The sequence below is a fragment of the Oncorhynchus mykiss genome, chromosome 1 (genome assembly GCF_013265735.2).
Source record: "Oncorhynchus mykiss isolate Arlee chromosome 1, USDA_OmykA_1.1, whole genome shotgun sequence".
NCBI classification, from domain to species: Eukaryota; Metazoa; Chordata; class Actinopteri; order Salmoniformes; family Salmonidae; genus Oncorhynchus; species Oncorhynchus mykiss.
Genome location: NC_048565.1, coordinates 74,981,616 through 74,996,770, shown reverse-complemented (window position 1 = coordinate 74,996,770; position 15,155 = coordinate 74,981,616). Strand labels below are relative to the sequence as shown.

Here is a 15,155-nt window from a genome sequence, read left to right as displayed (position 1 = left end):
CACCCCTCATTTATTTTTATTGTTGGAGCGGCGGCTAGAATATCTGGTCAATATAATGGATAATCTTTGTCTGCACTCAAATGTGTGTTCTGTCAACAGCAGCAAACAGAATAACGCAGCAAGTGGTGTTGATACAGTCTGGATGACTGCAGAACGGAGATAGTGTTAACCATCTTGCCAATTTTATCGTTTGGCTCAGATGAACCAATATGTCGCTTGGTGTGTGAAGCTATAACGTTAGGTAGCTAGCAAGCTAGGTATCTAATCAGCTGGTGGTAGATTTAGCAACTACAGTGGCTAGCTAGCCAGCACTTGCAATTCATTTAGGTTATCACTGTGTTTTTGTTGTTTACATTTTCAGGAAGCTAGTTAGTTAGCTAAGGACGGCTACCCCTTGGGCAGCATTCGTTTTTGTGACAAGTAGCTAGCTTGAATTGCAGACAGAAAATGAGTTCAGCACCAGGGAACCGAGAGGATTGCGTCCCTCCAGACCGTGGAAGTGAAGACGTAACGTTAGATGACAGTGGGGGTGATATTGCCAGTACTGCTGGCAGACAGGTAAGCTGTACTGTAGCTAGCAAGCTTTGAACTGCAGTTATGTCTATGCATGTTATCTCTGTAGCTAGCTAGCTGCACATACATGGGATATTTACATGTATTAAATTAGTTTCATCTAACTTCACAATAATCTAGCTATCTAATTGTTATATTGAATCAAGTTGCCTGAGTTTACCATCAATGCTACCATTGTTTACGTGTATCAAAGGAGTTGGAGATGTGCCTTGGCAACAACGAAATAAAGAGCCGTGCGGTGGTGAAGTATTCTGCTGCCCCTCCACCCACCACCTATGCACTACTGCAGGAGAAGACAGACCTGAAGCTGCCTCCTGCCAACTGGCTCCGAGAGAGTCCCCAACTTGGGCCTGCAGGGTCCACTGTACTAGGGTCCAGCAGCAAGAGCAAGCCTTTCTCCAGGTGAAGTGCTGGTTATTTAGTCCTCAAAACAAGATGTGGCATCTGGTGGTATGCATCATCACTGAATTGTTGCAAGGTGCTCATGTACTTGTATGTTCTTCTATCTACAGTTTTGGGATGGCCTATGACTTCATTGATTCTATTGGGGATGATGTTGATGTGGTGTCAGACTCTGAGGTAGGACTATCTAAGAATTTGTTTTGCTACTGTGTTATGTGTTTGGCATGTTTGGTAATCAAAATGGTTTGTTGAAGCTAACGGTCTCATTCTCTTCTCTACTCAGAACATCAAGAAGCTGTTGAAGATCCCCTACAGTAAGTCCCATGTCAGTATGGCCGTCCACCGCGTGGGAAGGACTCTCCTCCTTGATGAACTGGACATTCAGGAGCTCTTCATGAGGTCCTCTCAGGTACAGTTAGACAGCCAGTGGAGAATACGCCTGTTTTAATGTCACTGTGGAAGTGAGAAAGCCTGAAAATGTCTGAATGATTGACAATGGTTGTGGAAATACATTTGATTGTGTTTTTCTTTGATTGTAGCCAGTATAATAGTAAGATCCATATGTATGCTCTGTCACAGACAGGAGATTGGACATGGCTGAAGGAGTTTTACCAGAGACTAATAGATCAAAAGTGGCAGAGAAAAAAGAAGAGCAAGGAACACTGGTACCAAAAAGCAATCCTATCCAAATTCCTCTACTACAGGTAAGTTATTTGAGGTTGGACTTAGGGCTGTTGGACTTAGGGCTACAGTGACCGCATTACCACCACACCGGCAGTCACGAGTCATGACCGCAGTCAAATTCCCTCTGACCGTTGGTCACGGTAATCTCATCCAAAACTGCGCAAATTGATGACGTTGATGGGTAGCCTATCCAATTTGCTAACGGTCCTCACTAATGGCTTGGTACTCAGCACTCTATAGTCCCTCTCTAATCACTCTCTAAACACCTTATTATTGAATCTAAATAATCTATGTGATGAGGAATGGTGATGGGAGTTAGAGCTCCTGTTCCGAAATGGATATGGGAAAGCCCTGGACCCAATATGGAAAAACCCATTCCGAATGGACATAAGGACAACCAGACCCATCCCCGTATGGAGTCGGTCGGGTCCATACCCGGTCCAATCCAAGTGAGGGAAGCAGCAGAAAAGCCAATTGTTTTGCTACTTTATTAACTGGAGCAATTAACTGGAGGGAGGGAGAGGGGCACAGAGCGAGCAACTGTAGCTGCTATGGAGTGGTCGAGGGGCTGTGCGGTGTGTGTGAATTAGACGCGGGAGGCTCGGAGCAGGCTGAGGTGAAGAGCGAGAGAGACAGCAACCACTTAACTCATGCTAGTATACTGCTAGTTATTTATCGTCCCATACCGGTTTTGACTGCATCAAACTGATAGAAACTAGGTAACTAGGCTAATTGTGCTTCTCACTATCCTACAGTTAGCCTACAAATAACAACTCCATTCAGATTATAAATAGCAGCTTGTCTGTTGGCTTTTGGTCATTGTAGCCTTTCCTTCTGATTTCACTTTTAATTCTGTCATTTTAATTCCATATTCCATTGACTAGATATCTCCTAACATGCTTGCCACACATCATCAATACAGTCGTACCATGCAACCCAAATGTTTTGATTTCTAAGACATTCTGAGGTTTCTAGGCCTATCACAACAAAAATTAATAATTCACTTTAAATTAAGTGTAGCCTATTGGACCTGTCTCAAATGGTCACTTTTACGCTCAACACAGTAGCCGCTCCATTCAACTTATTAAAATGTAGGCCTAGATGTTCCAAAGGTGCACATCAGCAGCTTTTATGTGTGGAAGCCCGGAGATGCTAAACATGTTTATGTTAATTAAGTCAATAACCATGAGAACAACAGTCCTTTGCATGACAGTTACCGGCTGACAACATTTCATGACTACCACAGCCGTAGTTGGACTACTAGCCTACTTGTTAATGTGAAAAAATACTTGCAATAGAAACAAGAACCTTATTTTAGCCAGAGTAAATCCTAATGGTTAACTCCTCCATCTATTCTCCAGTATTAATGGTGATGGAGCCGCAGAGCCTGTCCCTGACTCAGACAACACTGATGAGGGGTGTGGGGCGGAGGAGTTTGGTCCCTCCTGGCCCGCTCCCTTCACTAGTACCGCTTCAGACTCTGAGGAGTCTGCAGCACACAAAGAGGTAGGTCTCCCTTTATGAAAATAAGCAGGAATTGCAGTACCTTAAGTCTGTGTTGTTGTGCTCTTGTTGAGTTTGTGTCTTCCTTGGTGACTGTATGTCCAGTCTTTACAGGAAGGGGTTCCCATGGACAGCAAGTATGCATTGGGACAAGTGGCTTCCAAAGAGCAGAACCTTACCACACTGTTCAACGAGGGGGAGAACAGTCAGGTAGGCTACTGCTAAGAAAATGAATCAACAGGATGATTAAAGATGTGCATTTTCTGTCTTTTGTTTAGTTGGCATTAGTTTAATCTATTCAATTCAATTTTTCATTACATTTTTCCCTCAACTTATTTTACAGGGGTTGAGGAATGACTTTGTGAGGAACATCTTGTGGACATTTGAGGACATCCACATGCTGGTGGGGTCCAACATGCCTATCTTTGGAGGAGGGCGCTACCCAGCTGTCAGCCTGCGGCTCAGGTCAGAATTATGTAAAGCGGGGAACAATGGCCCCAGAAGCATCATTCATGGCAGTCAATATAAAACATTTTAATTGGTTTATTACTGTTCCACAGCAATGTTCTCCTGCAAAATACCTAGAAGGTTCCTTCTTTTTCAGGGATAACAACAAGCCAATCAACATTCTCACGGGTATTGACTACTGGCTGGACAATCTGATGTGCAATGTTCCAGAGCTCGTCATGTGCTTTCATGTCAATGGAATCGTCCAGGTAAATAATCCCTGTCTTTAATGCCCAAATTTGTCATTTTAACCCTATATACAGTATCAGTCAAACATTTGGAGATACCTACTGATTCCAGGGTTTTTCTTTCTTTTTACTTTTTTATACATTGTAGAATAAATCGAAGACATCAACACTATGAAATAATACACACGGAATCATGTAGTAACCAAAAAAGTGTTAAACAAATCAAAATTAAATTTGGGATTCTTCAAAGTAGCCACCCTTTGCCTTGATGACAGCTTTGCACACTCTTGGCATTCTCTCAACCAGCTTCACCTGGAATGCTTTTCCAACAGTCTTGAATGAATTCCCACATATGCTGAGCACGCATTGGCTGCTTTTCCTTCACTCTGCTGTCCAACTCATCCCAAACCATCTCATTTGGGTTGAGGTCAAGTGATTGTGGAGAAGATCATCTGATGCAGCACTCCATCACACTCCTTCTTGGTAAAATAGCCCTTACACAGCCTGGAGGTGTGTTTTGGGTCATTGTCCTGTTGAAAAACAAACGGTAGTACTTTACGGTGGGAACCACACATGCAGAAATCATCCATTCACATAATCTGCGTCTCACTAAGACACGGCGGTTGGAAACAAAAATATAACATTTGGACTCATCAGACCAAAGGACAGATTTCCGCTGGTCTAATGTCCACTGCTTGTGTTTCTTGGCCCAGCAAGTCTCTTCTTATTATTGGTGTCCTTTTGTAGTGGTTTCTTTGCAGAAATTCGACCATGATTGCCTGATTCTCACACTCTCCTCTGAACAGTTGATGTTGAGATGTGTCTTGGTATTTTACCAAATAGGGCTATATTCTGTATACCACACCTACCTTGTCACAACACAACTGATTGGATCAAACGCATTAAGAAGGAAAGAAATACCACAAATGAACTTTTATCAAGGCCCACTTGTTAATTGAAATGCATTCCAAGTGACTACCTCATGAAGCTGTTTGAGAGAATGAAAAGAGTGTGCAAAGCTGTCATCAAGGCAAAGGTGGCTACTTTGAAGAATCTCTATAAAAGTTTTTGATGTAACACTTTTTTGTTTACTACATGATTCCGTATGTGTTATTTCATAGTTTTGATGTGTTCACTATTATTCTACAATGTAGAAAATAGTAAAAATAAAGAAACCCTGGAAATAGTAGGTGTGTCCTAACTTTTGACTGGTACTGTACATATTCACAATTTAACACTGGGCAGGTAGCCAGTAACCGAAAGGTCACTGGTTCGAATCCGCGAGCCGACTTGGTGAAAAATCTGTCTGTGCCCTTGAACAAGGAACTTAACCTGCTCCTGTTAGTCATTCTAGATAAGAGTCTGCTAAATTATTAAAATGTAAACATAGTTATAAAGTTAGCGCTGATTTTGTTCTTTGGTCAGAAATATGAGATGATCAAAACGGAAGACATCCCTGATCTGGAGAACTCCACCTTCTCAACCAGGGTTGTGAAAGACATCGCTCAGAACATTCTGTCCTTCCTCAAATCTAACTGCACCAAAGAGGGCCATACCTATTGGCTCTTCAAAGGTGGGAGATAACACAACACACTCGCTAATTCCTGTAGGACTTACAAAATAAACGTGATAATTACCTAGTAATTAAACAGTATTATGTGGCAGTAGCCCTACTTAATCTTACTGTTCTGTTTCTGTGCTTCCTCAGCTAGTGGAAGTGACATCGTAAAGCTGTATGACCTCACCACTCTCTGTGAGGAAGCAGCAGAGGAGAAATGCCAGAACCCTTTCACTCTGCCAGTGGCTGTGCTCCTTTACAAGTAGGCACCTGCAACCTGGAACATTATCTACACTTCCCTGAAATCAGTACACAAAACATAGGGTTATCAGTCAGTGCAGTAATTGCAAATACAGTAAGTCCAACAGGTGGCAGTAGACTATACATTCTGTTTTGTAGAATGTGCGTTGTTGTTCTTGCAGAGTGGCTAGCAACATGATGCTGAAGAAGAGCCAGAACAGGAAGCACTATGGAACAATCAGAACGTTGCTCCTCAACTGTGTGAAGCTCCTGGACCAGGACAGGCACCCACAGGTAATGGACTGGACTGGTACTCTTACTTACTCCACAAGACCAAAGGCCTTTGATTGTTTCTAAAATGTTTGCGCAAGTCATTGATATCGAAAGATAATTACACGTTTGTTGAACAACACGGCTAGCCTGTTCTTTCTCTGTTGTTGGCCTGTTCCATCTCTCTAACTGTCCTCTCCCTTTTCTGATTGGCTCAGATCATAGCATCGGCCCACTATATGCTGGCAGAGCTGTTCCAGTTGGACGAGCCTCCAGAGGAGGGAGCTGGGGGGGAGTCGCTGCGGGCCGGGGGCTCAGAGGACAGCTACAGTGACGAGGATGATGAAGAGGATCCAGAAGACCTACCAGAGGACAGTGATGAGAACGGCTCCTTTAGTACCACGTTGGACTCACAGGATGATAGCAAAGCTGTAGCTATTATCAAATCAGTGGGGGAGCTGTCTGTTCCAGAGAAGTACAAGTCCACTCACCAGATCAGGGTGAGTGTCACACGTTTATCACTAGCTACTCTGCTTGGGTGACATTATGGATATGTTGACATATCTTGACCTAACTAGAAACTAGCCACTACACAGAGTGAGTTAGAACATCTATAGAGACAATGAAGTAATATTTCCCCCCCCCCCCCCCCGCTGCAGCCAATCTACGCATTTCCCGTCTCTCAAGACAAGGAGGAAAGATGTCGGCATGTCCTCAGCTACGTCTTAAAGGTGAGCCTCTAGTGCAGTGCAGTGTAGTGATAGTTATGTAAATGTAATTTTAATACGTCTATCTGCTTATTTCAAGACATGGTATATGAGGGTGTGGTGAGATAGCCAATGGGTTGGACCATATTTTTCTCGTCAATCATCATCATCAACAACAAAAAAAGACCCTTGAAATCAACTGATCCTCCATCGTTAAGACTGTGGAAGAATCAAAGGCATTATTAGTTAAATATTGAAAAGGTATGGGCGACTGAGAGAGACAGAATAGTGCAATTTGAGGCCATGTGGCATAGTCTTCCAAGCACTGGAGATGGATGCAGTGGGAACATGTGGGTCTGGGCAGGTGTGACGTCGTTGATGTTTGTGTGCGTCTGTATATGTTTTATATATTGTTTGGATGTGATTGGCAGGGCCTAAAAGCAGTGGACGGCAGCATTAAGAAGGAGAGTGACCTCCCAGCTGCTGACCCAAACACCCCCATCCCCCTGAAGTACGAGGATGGGAGTAAGGCCGTGGAGAAAGGGATCGCACTCCTCCTGGACAGAGGTTGGCCATCACTGACCCCATCAAGAAGCATTGATATACTACAATATTGATAATGAAGGATGTTGTACCATAATGAGCAGATTCCTCGTTAAATGTGAAGAGCCCCTAATAAATACCTAAATTTATCTGCCTCTATCTCGTTCCCTATCTATCTCTCTTATCCCCCCTCTCTGTCCCTATATCTCTTGGGTACAGCTGGTCCCTTCCAGGAGGACCGGAAGCATCCGACCCGGTCAGGGATGATCCCAGGGTCCTGGCAGCACCGTATGAAGCTGCAGCTCTTCTTCAAGGCGTCCAAGGCCTACTACGTACTGTCAGACGCTGCCACTAATCTGCTCAAGTATGGCCGGGCCCTGCGCTACATCAAACTGGCCCTGCAGTGCCACGGTCAGTGTCTCCTCTCTGGTTCAGTTAGGCATTCTGGGACATGTAGTTAACCGTGATCAGATTGGCTGTGTGAGATTGGACTGATGGATAATGAGGGAACTGTTGAAATAGGGTTGAACCTTCCTTGCTAGCTCCCTTCCTTCATCCATCTTTCTCTCGCTCTCTCCCTCCCTCTGCAGATGCCTACTGTTCAGTGAGCAGTACCCTGCACTCGCGGGTGCTGCTGTTCCACAGCCAGTGTCTGTCTCTGTGTGGGGACATCCAGCTGATGCTTGCCCAGAATGCCAGTAACCGTGCTGCCTACCTGGAGGAGTACAGCTACCAGACCAGGGAGGACCAGGAGGTGCTGCACAGCCTGCACAGAGAGAGTAGCTGCCAGGGTGAGGAGACACTCACACTTTTCATCAAACGCATCCCTCCACATCCCTTCACAATTGACACAAAAGGTTTCAGTATTCTGTAGATTTGCCGTTTAATGTTGCAGGGTTCTCCAATTGGCGGCCCACGGGTGGTTTTGAGTATTTTTCATTGTTGGACATAAGACTGGAAAAACACCAGGAAATCAGCTCCAAATGATTTTAATATAAGAAATCTGTTTCCAAGTATTCCCATGCACAATAGTGATACGTGATTGTATACAAATGAAAGCAAGGTTTGAAGGCCCGCGGCTGAATCTAGTTGATAATCCCTGCTGTAATACTTTTCAGAACCTGTAATAACAAACGCTAACATTACAATACTTAAAAGCTTGAACAATCCTATATATAAATGCAGTGCATCATTGTTGTTACAAATTAGATCAGTCTGGCCTGTGTGACTGTCCCCCAGCCTTTAACATGGCCAGTGACCTGGCCACGGACCCAGAGTACCAGCTGTTTGTGAGCAGTAAGTGTTATGAGGCGGCCTACGAGCTGCTGACCTCCGGGGTGGTGAAAGAGCATGGTCCTGAACAGCTAGCCCAGGTACTGAAGAGACTGGGCAACATTCGCAATGAGATAGGAGTCTTCTACATGAACCAGGCTGCTGCCATGCAGACCGAGAAGGAAGGTAGGGAGTCTGGCCCATCAGTTATGGAGGATGATTTTGTGTAAATGATTGATTTGTTGACTAATGATTTAATTTATGACTGCTGTAAGCAATATAAGAAATATTTGTGAAACACGATATCTTACTTCAGGAAACATGCCTAAAATAAACAAATATGAACCTCTTCCTCACTCTAAACTCCCCCCCCCCCCCCCCCCCCCCCCCCCAATTCAGTGAAGAAGTCTGTATCTATAGCTGAACAGGAGATATGGAAGAAGAGTTTTTCGTGCTTTGAGAAGGGCATGAAGGACTTTGAGGCCATTGAGGACAGCACCAACACCTCCCTGCTGCTGTGCAACACAGGCAGGCTGATGAGGATCTGTGCCCAGGCCCACTGTGCTACATCTGCAGACCTGAGCAGAGGAGAGTTCTCCCCAGAGGAGTCTCTCTATTACAATAAGGTACAGCTACCACACTAATAGAACTATCATTATGTAATAGACATATCATGATTTCTATGACTACACCAACCCCGTATTGCTTTCCACAATAAATATAAAGCCATGAAGGCTAAACGATCTGCTTATCTTTGTGCCAGTCACTTTCCTGTCATGTTGGCAACTGCTGCTTAAACGCTCTGAGGTTTTTAAGTAGGGCAATTCAACTTAAAATCACTACGCTTTCAGTAAGAGTTGGTGCTAATGAAAATGGAGCAGGGACCTTTACACTCGCTCTCTCCCCCTCCAGGCTATAGACTACTACCTCAGGGCTATGCGTTCCCTGGCCACCAGAGGGAACCACCCTGCAGTGTGGGACTCAGTCAACTGGGAGCTGTCCACTACCTACTTCACCCTGGCCACTCTGCTGCAGGACTACGCCCCTCTGTCCAGGAAGGCTCAGGAACAGGTAACACTTGGATAGATTCATAGTAGGTGAATGAACAGAATGGGAAATGTCTAGCAAGTTAACTAACCATACGGACTCTATATGCTGCCTTAGGTGAAATGGTTAGCGCCGGTGTGAAAATTGTAGGAGCACAGTAATCCATAACTAAGTTTTCCATTGCTGTGGGTTGCCAGATTGAGCGGGAGGTGACGGAGGCCATGCTGAAGTCTCTAAAGTACTGTGACCTGCAGACCGAGTCGGCACGCCAGCCCCTCTACCAGTACAGAGCTGCCACCATCCACCACCGCCTGGCCTCCATGTACCACAGCTGCTTCCGCAACCAGGTAAGGACCTGACCTAGGACAAACAATGTATCTAGAGAAAAATATCTACCCGTCGTCCTGTTTTAAACCATTTAAATGTTGTTGCATGTCTAGAAAAGCATTAAGATGTTCAGTCTGTGTAGTACATTATGGATGTTTCCTCCTCTGTGTCAGGTGGGGGATGAGCACCTGAGGAAGCAGCACAGGAGCCTGGCAGAGCTGCACTACAGCAAGGCTGTCCTCCTGTTCCTCAGCCTGAAGGACGCACCCTGCGAGCTGCTCCGCACCCTTCTGGAGAGGGTGGCCTTCGCCGAGTTCACCATGGCAGGTCAGTCAGGCTCACTCACTCACCCAGGCCAGGGCCAGGCACACTCCCAGCCAGGTCAAAACTGTCATAGTCTCCTGAAAGGTGGTGTCATTGAGTAACAATGTGTGTTTACAGGTCAGAGCAGCAGTGGGGCCAAGCTGAAGACCCTGACAGGAGCCCTGGATGTACTGACAGACACTCGCCATGCCTTCCTGCTTATCCACAAAGAGCTGCTAGAGGACTACACAGAGGTACAGACACAAACAGAAATAGAACCTACTGCTGTAGCAGAGGCACTCCCCTTCTGTTTGACAATCATCGCTTACATTTAACCACCAACTACTTCCACACCTCCTCCCACTTGTTGTACTATGCAGAAAGCCCTCCGCTATTTCCTGGTTGCTAAAACTAATAGTTTGCCTAATTTCAGTCTGTGACAAAATAAGCAAGTATAGCGTAGAGCAGGTATTCCCCAACTGGGATACGCACAATGCCGTCGGGGGTAGGTAAGACTTAGGTGGGAGTCATTAAAACTCGTTTTTCAACCAAATTTCTTGTTAACAAACTATAGTTTTGGCAAGTCGGTTAGGACATCTACTTTGTGCATGACACAAGTCAATTTTCCAACAATTGTTTACAGACAGATTATTTAACTTCTAATTCACTGTATCACAATTCCATTGGGTCAGAAGTTTACATACACTAAGTTGACTGTGCCTTTAAACAGCTTGGACAATTCCAGAAAATTATGTCATGGCTTTAGAAGCTTCTGATAGGGTAATTGACATATTTTGAGTCAATTGGAAGTGTACCTGTGGATGTATTTCAAGGCCTACCTTCAAACTCAGTGCCTCTTTGCTTGGCATCATGGGAAAATCAAAAGAAACCAGCCAAGACCTCAGAAAAGAAATTGTAGACCTCCACAAGTCTGGTTCATCCTTGGGAGTAATTTCCAAATGCCTGAAGGTACCACGTTCATCTGTACAAACAATAGTACGCAAGTATAAACACCATGGGACCACGCAGCCATCATACCACTCAGGAAGGAAACGTGTTCTGTCTCCTAGAAATGAATGTACTTTGGTGTGAAAAGTGCAACTCAGTCCCAGAACAACAGCAAAGGACCTTGTGAAGATGCTGAAGAAGCAGGTACAAAAGTATCTATATCCACAGTAAAACGAGTCCTATACTGACATAACCTGAAAGGCCGCTCAGCAAGGAAGAATCCACGGCTCCAAAACCGCCATAAAAAAGCCAGACTGATTTGCAACTGCACATGGGGACAAAGATCATACTTTTTGGAGAAATGTCCTCTGGTCTGATGAAGCAAAAATAAAACTGAACATCGTTATGTTTGGAGGAAAGAGGGGGAGGCTTGCAAGCCGAAGAACACCATCCCAACCGTGAGGCACGGGGGTGGCAGAAGTTTTGGACACTACAGTGAAAGTGGTTAACTTTGTAAAAGAAGGCCCCTGAACTCTTGTGTATTTTCTGCACTATGTAATGATTTGGGCAGCGACCATGTAGTGCTTTTACAACATACAGAAAGAAGTGCGCTGGTTATCAAGGGACAAAGTATTGACATGTTTTTTTTAAATTGAGAGATGAGCTTAAAGTTCTCTTTACTGACCATAGTTTTCACTTGTCTGAATGCTTGCATGATGAAAAGTTTCTCACACAACTCACCTATCTGGGTGATGTTTTTCACCTGAATGATTTTCTCGCCTGAATGATCTGAATCTAGGATTACAGGGACTCTGCAACTATGTTCAATGTGCCGGACAAAATTTAGGCTATGATTAAGACGTTTGTGCTCTTCTGTCTGCATTAACAAGGAAACACACAGGTATTTCCATCATTGTACGGTTTTCTTTGTGTGCAAATGAACTCAAGCTTACGGACAATGTAAAATGTGATTATACCGAAGCACATGAGTGAGTTGGGTGTGCAATTACGCATGTACTTTTCCCGAAATGGACAACACAAACAACTGGATTCGTTATCCCTTTCATGCCCTGCCTCCAGTCCACTTACTGATATCTGAACAAGAGAGCCTCATTGAAATTGCAACAAGTCGTTCTGTGAAAATTGAATTTAATCAGAAGCCACTGCCAGATTTCTGGATTGGGCTGCGCTCAGAGTATCCTGCCTTGGCAAATTGCGCTGTTAAGACACTGATGCCCTTTGTAACCACGTACCTGTGTGAGAGTTGGTTCTCAGCCCTCACTAGCATGAACTAAATACTGCTGGCACACTGTGTGTGGAAAATGATTTTAAGACTGGGACTCCAATACAACCCAACATTGCAGAGTTATGTGCATCCTTTCAAGCACACCCTTCTTATTAACCTGTGGTGAGTTATTCACAATTTTCGATGAACAAATAAGGTTTTATATGTAAGATGGTTAAATAAAGAGCAAAATGATTTATTATTTGTGCTCTGTTCCTATAAGAGCTCTTTGTCACAACCTGGCTCGTGGGAAGTGACAAACTTACTCTTTTATGTTTAATAAATGTATTGTTTGTGTGTGTGGCAGGCATACGATGATTGCAAAAAATAACATTTGAGAGTGTGCTGACCCTGGTGCTAGAGGGGGCATGCAGCTGGAGGTTGAATGTTTGAAGGGGTACGGGACTATAAGAAGTTTGGGAACCACCGGTGTAGAGAGTCATTGTACCATGTAAACCGCTCCATAACCAAAAATATTGTTTCTTGCTGTTTGAAGCTGTTCTTATGAAACCAAAAGTAAAAGACGCAAAAAACAACTTAAGAACAAGAAGCATAGAAATAGTGCACATAAAACATATCTGTCGCTTCTTAGACTTGCATTGAAGTAGAATGATAGATCTATAACTCACATTTCTATGTGTATTTCCACATGAATGTAATTTTTATTTATTTTGTAGACAGACTGCCCAGAGTTGACAAGACACCTTGACAGTGGTGCAGATGGCACCACCTCCTCAGGGCTGAACACCATAGAAGTGATGAAGTTGATTGGCGTCTTTGAGCCCAGTTTCTCCTTCCTGCTGCTGCAGCTGGTCAAACTGATGACGGCCATGAAGCGCAAACTAAGGTGAGGAAAGGACTGGTTGTACCCAGCCTGGTTAACCTTGACCTGCAGAGGGCTAAACCAGGACTAAACATGAGATCTAGTAGAGGCATAATATTGAAACTTCCGAAATCTTTTCATCTTAAAGACTGTTCAGTCAGTCAGTAGTAGCTTGGTCTTTATAGGACAGCTCAGAGCATCTGATATTTTATATCCATTTCTTCTTGGATGGATTGGTCACTGTTTTGGAGGAGTAGTGAAATGGGAAGATAAGAGATGCATAAAAGGTCATTGTGTAAGACTGGTCGTTATGTAGGCTTTCTAATAGCACTACTGGTTCATGAATGCCATAAACACCTTGAGTTCCACTCGATGCACTGTACTACGGCCAGCAGATAACTTGAGTATCTAAACAACCCTTAGCATTTTAATCCCAGTGTGTTGGTCCTGCCCTGCCACAGCTCTCCCAATGACAATGTCCCTCCACACAGAGCTGTTCCTCTAGCCCCTCTTTAACAAGTGTCAATCATTGTTATGCTTCTTTAGCAGGAAGCTTTGTCTCTGTAAGACAGTGCACAGTGGCGATAGGGGTCATTAATAAGGAATGTTAATACATGTAAGCATAGCTTTGATTAAAATGTAAGCATAGCATAGCTTTGATTAAAATCAAATCATTCAGAATGTTCCTTTTTTTTTTTACAATAGCAATAAGGACGAGGAGCTCCTGAAGACCTATAAGAATGTTTACTCCAAGATACTGCGTGCTGAAAAGACTGCTCCACTCCTCAGCCGCATTGAGCTCTTCCTCGACCTCCTGCAACAGCTGACCCCAAAGACAGGAAGTGGTGACCTTGGGGCATCGTCATGATGACAACCAAAATAACACCCGTACCAAGGTGTTCATTGCTCTACACCCTCTACACACCTACAATGTGAAAGCATCACCAGCTGTGCCTTACTTCCAGACTGCGCAATCCACAGTTTAGTCTCTGGTAGATAATTTATTTTACAATTGCAGTGCTTCACCTTTTCAATTGGCCTAGTTTTGTAAAGAGGATTGGAAAATTACCTTTTTAAAATGTATATTTTCTTTGTTCTCGCTAAATGCGAGATGCATGCGCATGACTCAAACTTTGGAGTACCAGTATCTCAACGGGATTTGGTCTTATAAACCTGGAAAAAATGTTTTAAACTGATAATGTGCAATAGCCTGCAGGTAATGTTGACTGCGAACTATCCATTCAGAGGATGATTTGTACTCGTTGCTATATGTTTGAATGTGTGTGCCTGCATGTTTGCCCTGACTTGAAATAAAGGTTTGAATGATATTTCTCATCACCTTGTCCTTGATGCATGTTGGTCTTGACAGTGTATGAACACAACTACACAACACCAACCTTGGTGCCAAGTAGTTCAACCTATTTCTGTCTGTGGATCTTGGCTTGAGCCTGTAAGTGTGTCTGTAGGACTAAAGAGGTCACATGGTGCTGTAATGCCTCATGTAGCTACAATAATGTAATGCCCTGTCACTGAATTGGGTCAACCACATCCATTCTCTCTACACTCTACAGCAAATGGCTCAACAACTCAAATTGTCTCCCTGTGATGCTCTGTACCTCTAATCTGTCTGTGACTGACTAGAGGAATTTAAGAAAAAGGGACAGGTGGTTAAAAAGCAGTGGCGAGTAAGGGAAAAGTACGAAGAATGCACCCTTGTTTTAAGCTGTGTTTTATATTTAAGCAATAAGGCCCGAGGAGGTGTGGTGTATATGGCTAAGCGCTGTTCTTAAGCACGACACAATGTGGAGTGCCTGGACACAGCCCTTAGCCGAGGTATATTGGTCATATAGCACAAACCCCTGAGGTGTCTTATTGCTAATATAAATTGTTTACCAATGTAAATAGAGCAGTAAAAATAACTTTTGTCATACCTGTGGTGTACATACCACGGTTGTCAGCCAATCAGCATTCATGG

At 43.9% G+C, this 15,155-nt stretch overlaps 1 protein-coding gene across 4 annotated transcripts; it reads left to right on the top strand.

The window, feature by feature from the left end:
• The first annotated feature begins 2 nt into the window (after positions 1 to 2).
• Positions 3 to 14,515, top strand: edrf1 (erythroid differentiation regulatory factor 1). 4 transcript variants are annotated; one of them, XM_036985302.1, is made up of 25 exons: positions 3 to 558; positions 767 to 975; positions 1,086 to 1,152; positions 1,259 to 1,384; positions 1,555 to 1,679; positions 3,021 to 3,165; positions 3,277 to 3,372; positions 3,506 to 3,627; positions 3,767 to 3,878; positions 5,283 to 5,430; positions 5,566 to 5,677; positions 5,838 to 5,949; positions 6,144 to 6,425; positions 6,585 to 6,656; positions 7,064 to 7,199; positions 7,395 to 7,586; positions 7,766 to 7,966; positions 8,415 to 8,633; positions 8,847 to 9,073; positions 9,360 to 9,518; positions 9,692 to 9,841; positions 9,995 to 10,148; positions 10,263 to 10,378; positions 13,035 to 13,204; positions 13,886 to 14,515. In XM_036985302.1, the coding sequence occupies exons 1-25, from the start codon at positions 448 to 450 to the stop codon at positions 14,046 to 14,048; spliced, it is 3,726 nt and encodes a 1,241-aa protein (XP_036841197.1). In that variant the 5' UTR covers positions 3 to 447; the 3' UTR covers positions 14,049 to 14,515. The 4 variants fall into 4 exon arrangements, with proteins under 4 accessions (XP_036841197.1, XP_036841187.1, XP_036841191.1 ...); XM_036985292.1 differs by having other exon boundaries at positions 8,385 to 8,633; XM_036985296.1 differs by having other exon boundaries at positions 3,268 to 3,372.
• The last annotated feature ends 640 nt before the right edge of the window (positions 14,516 to 15,155 follow it).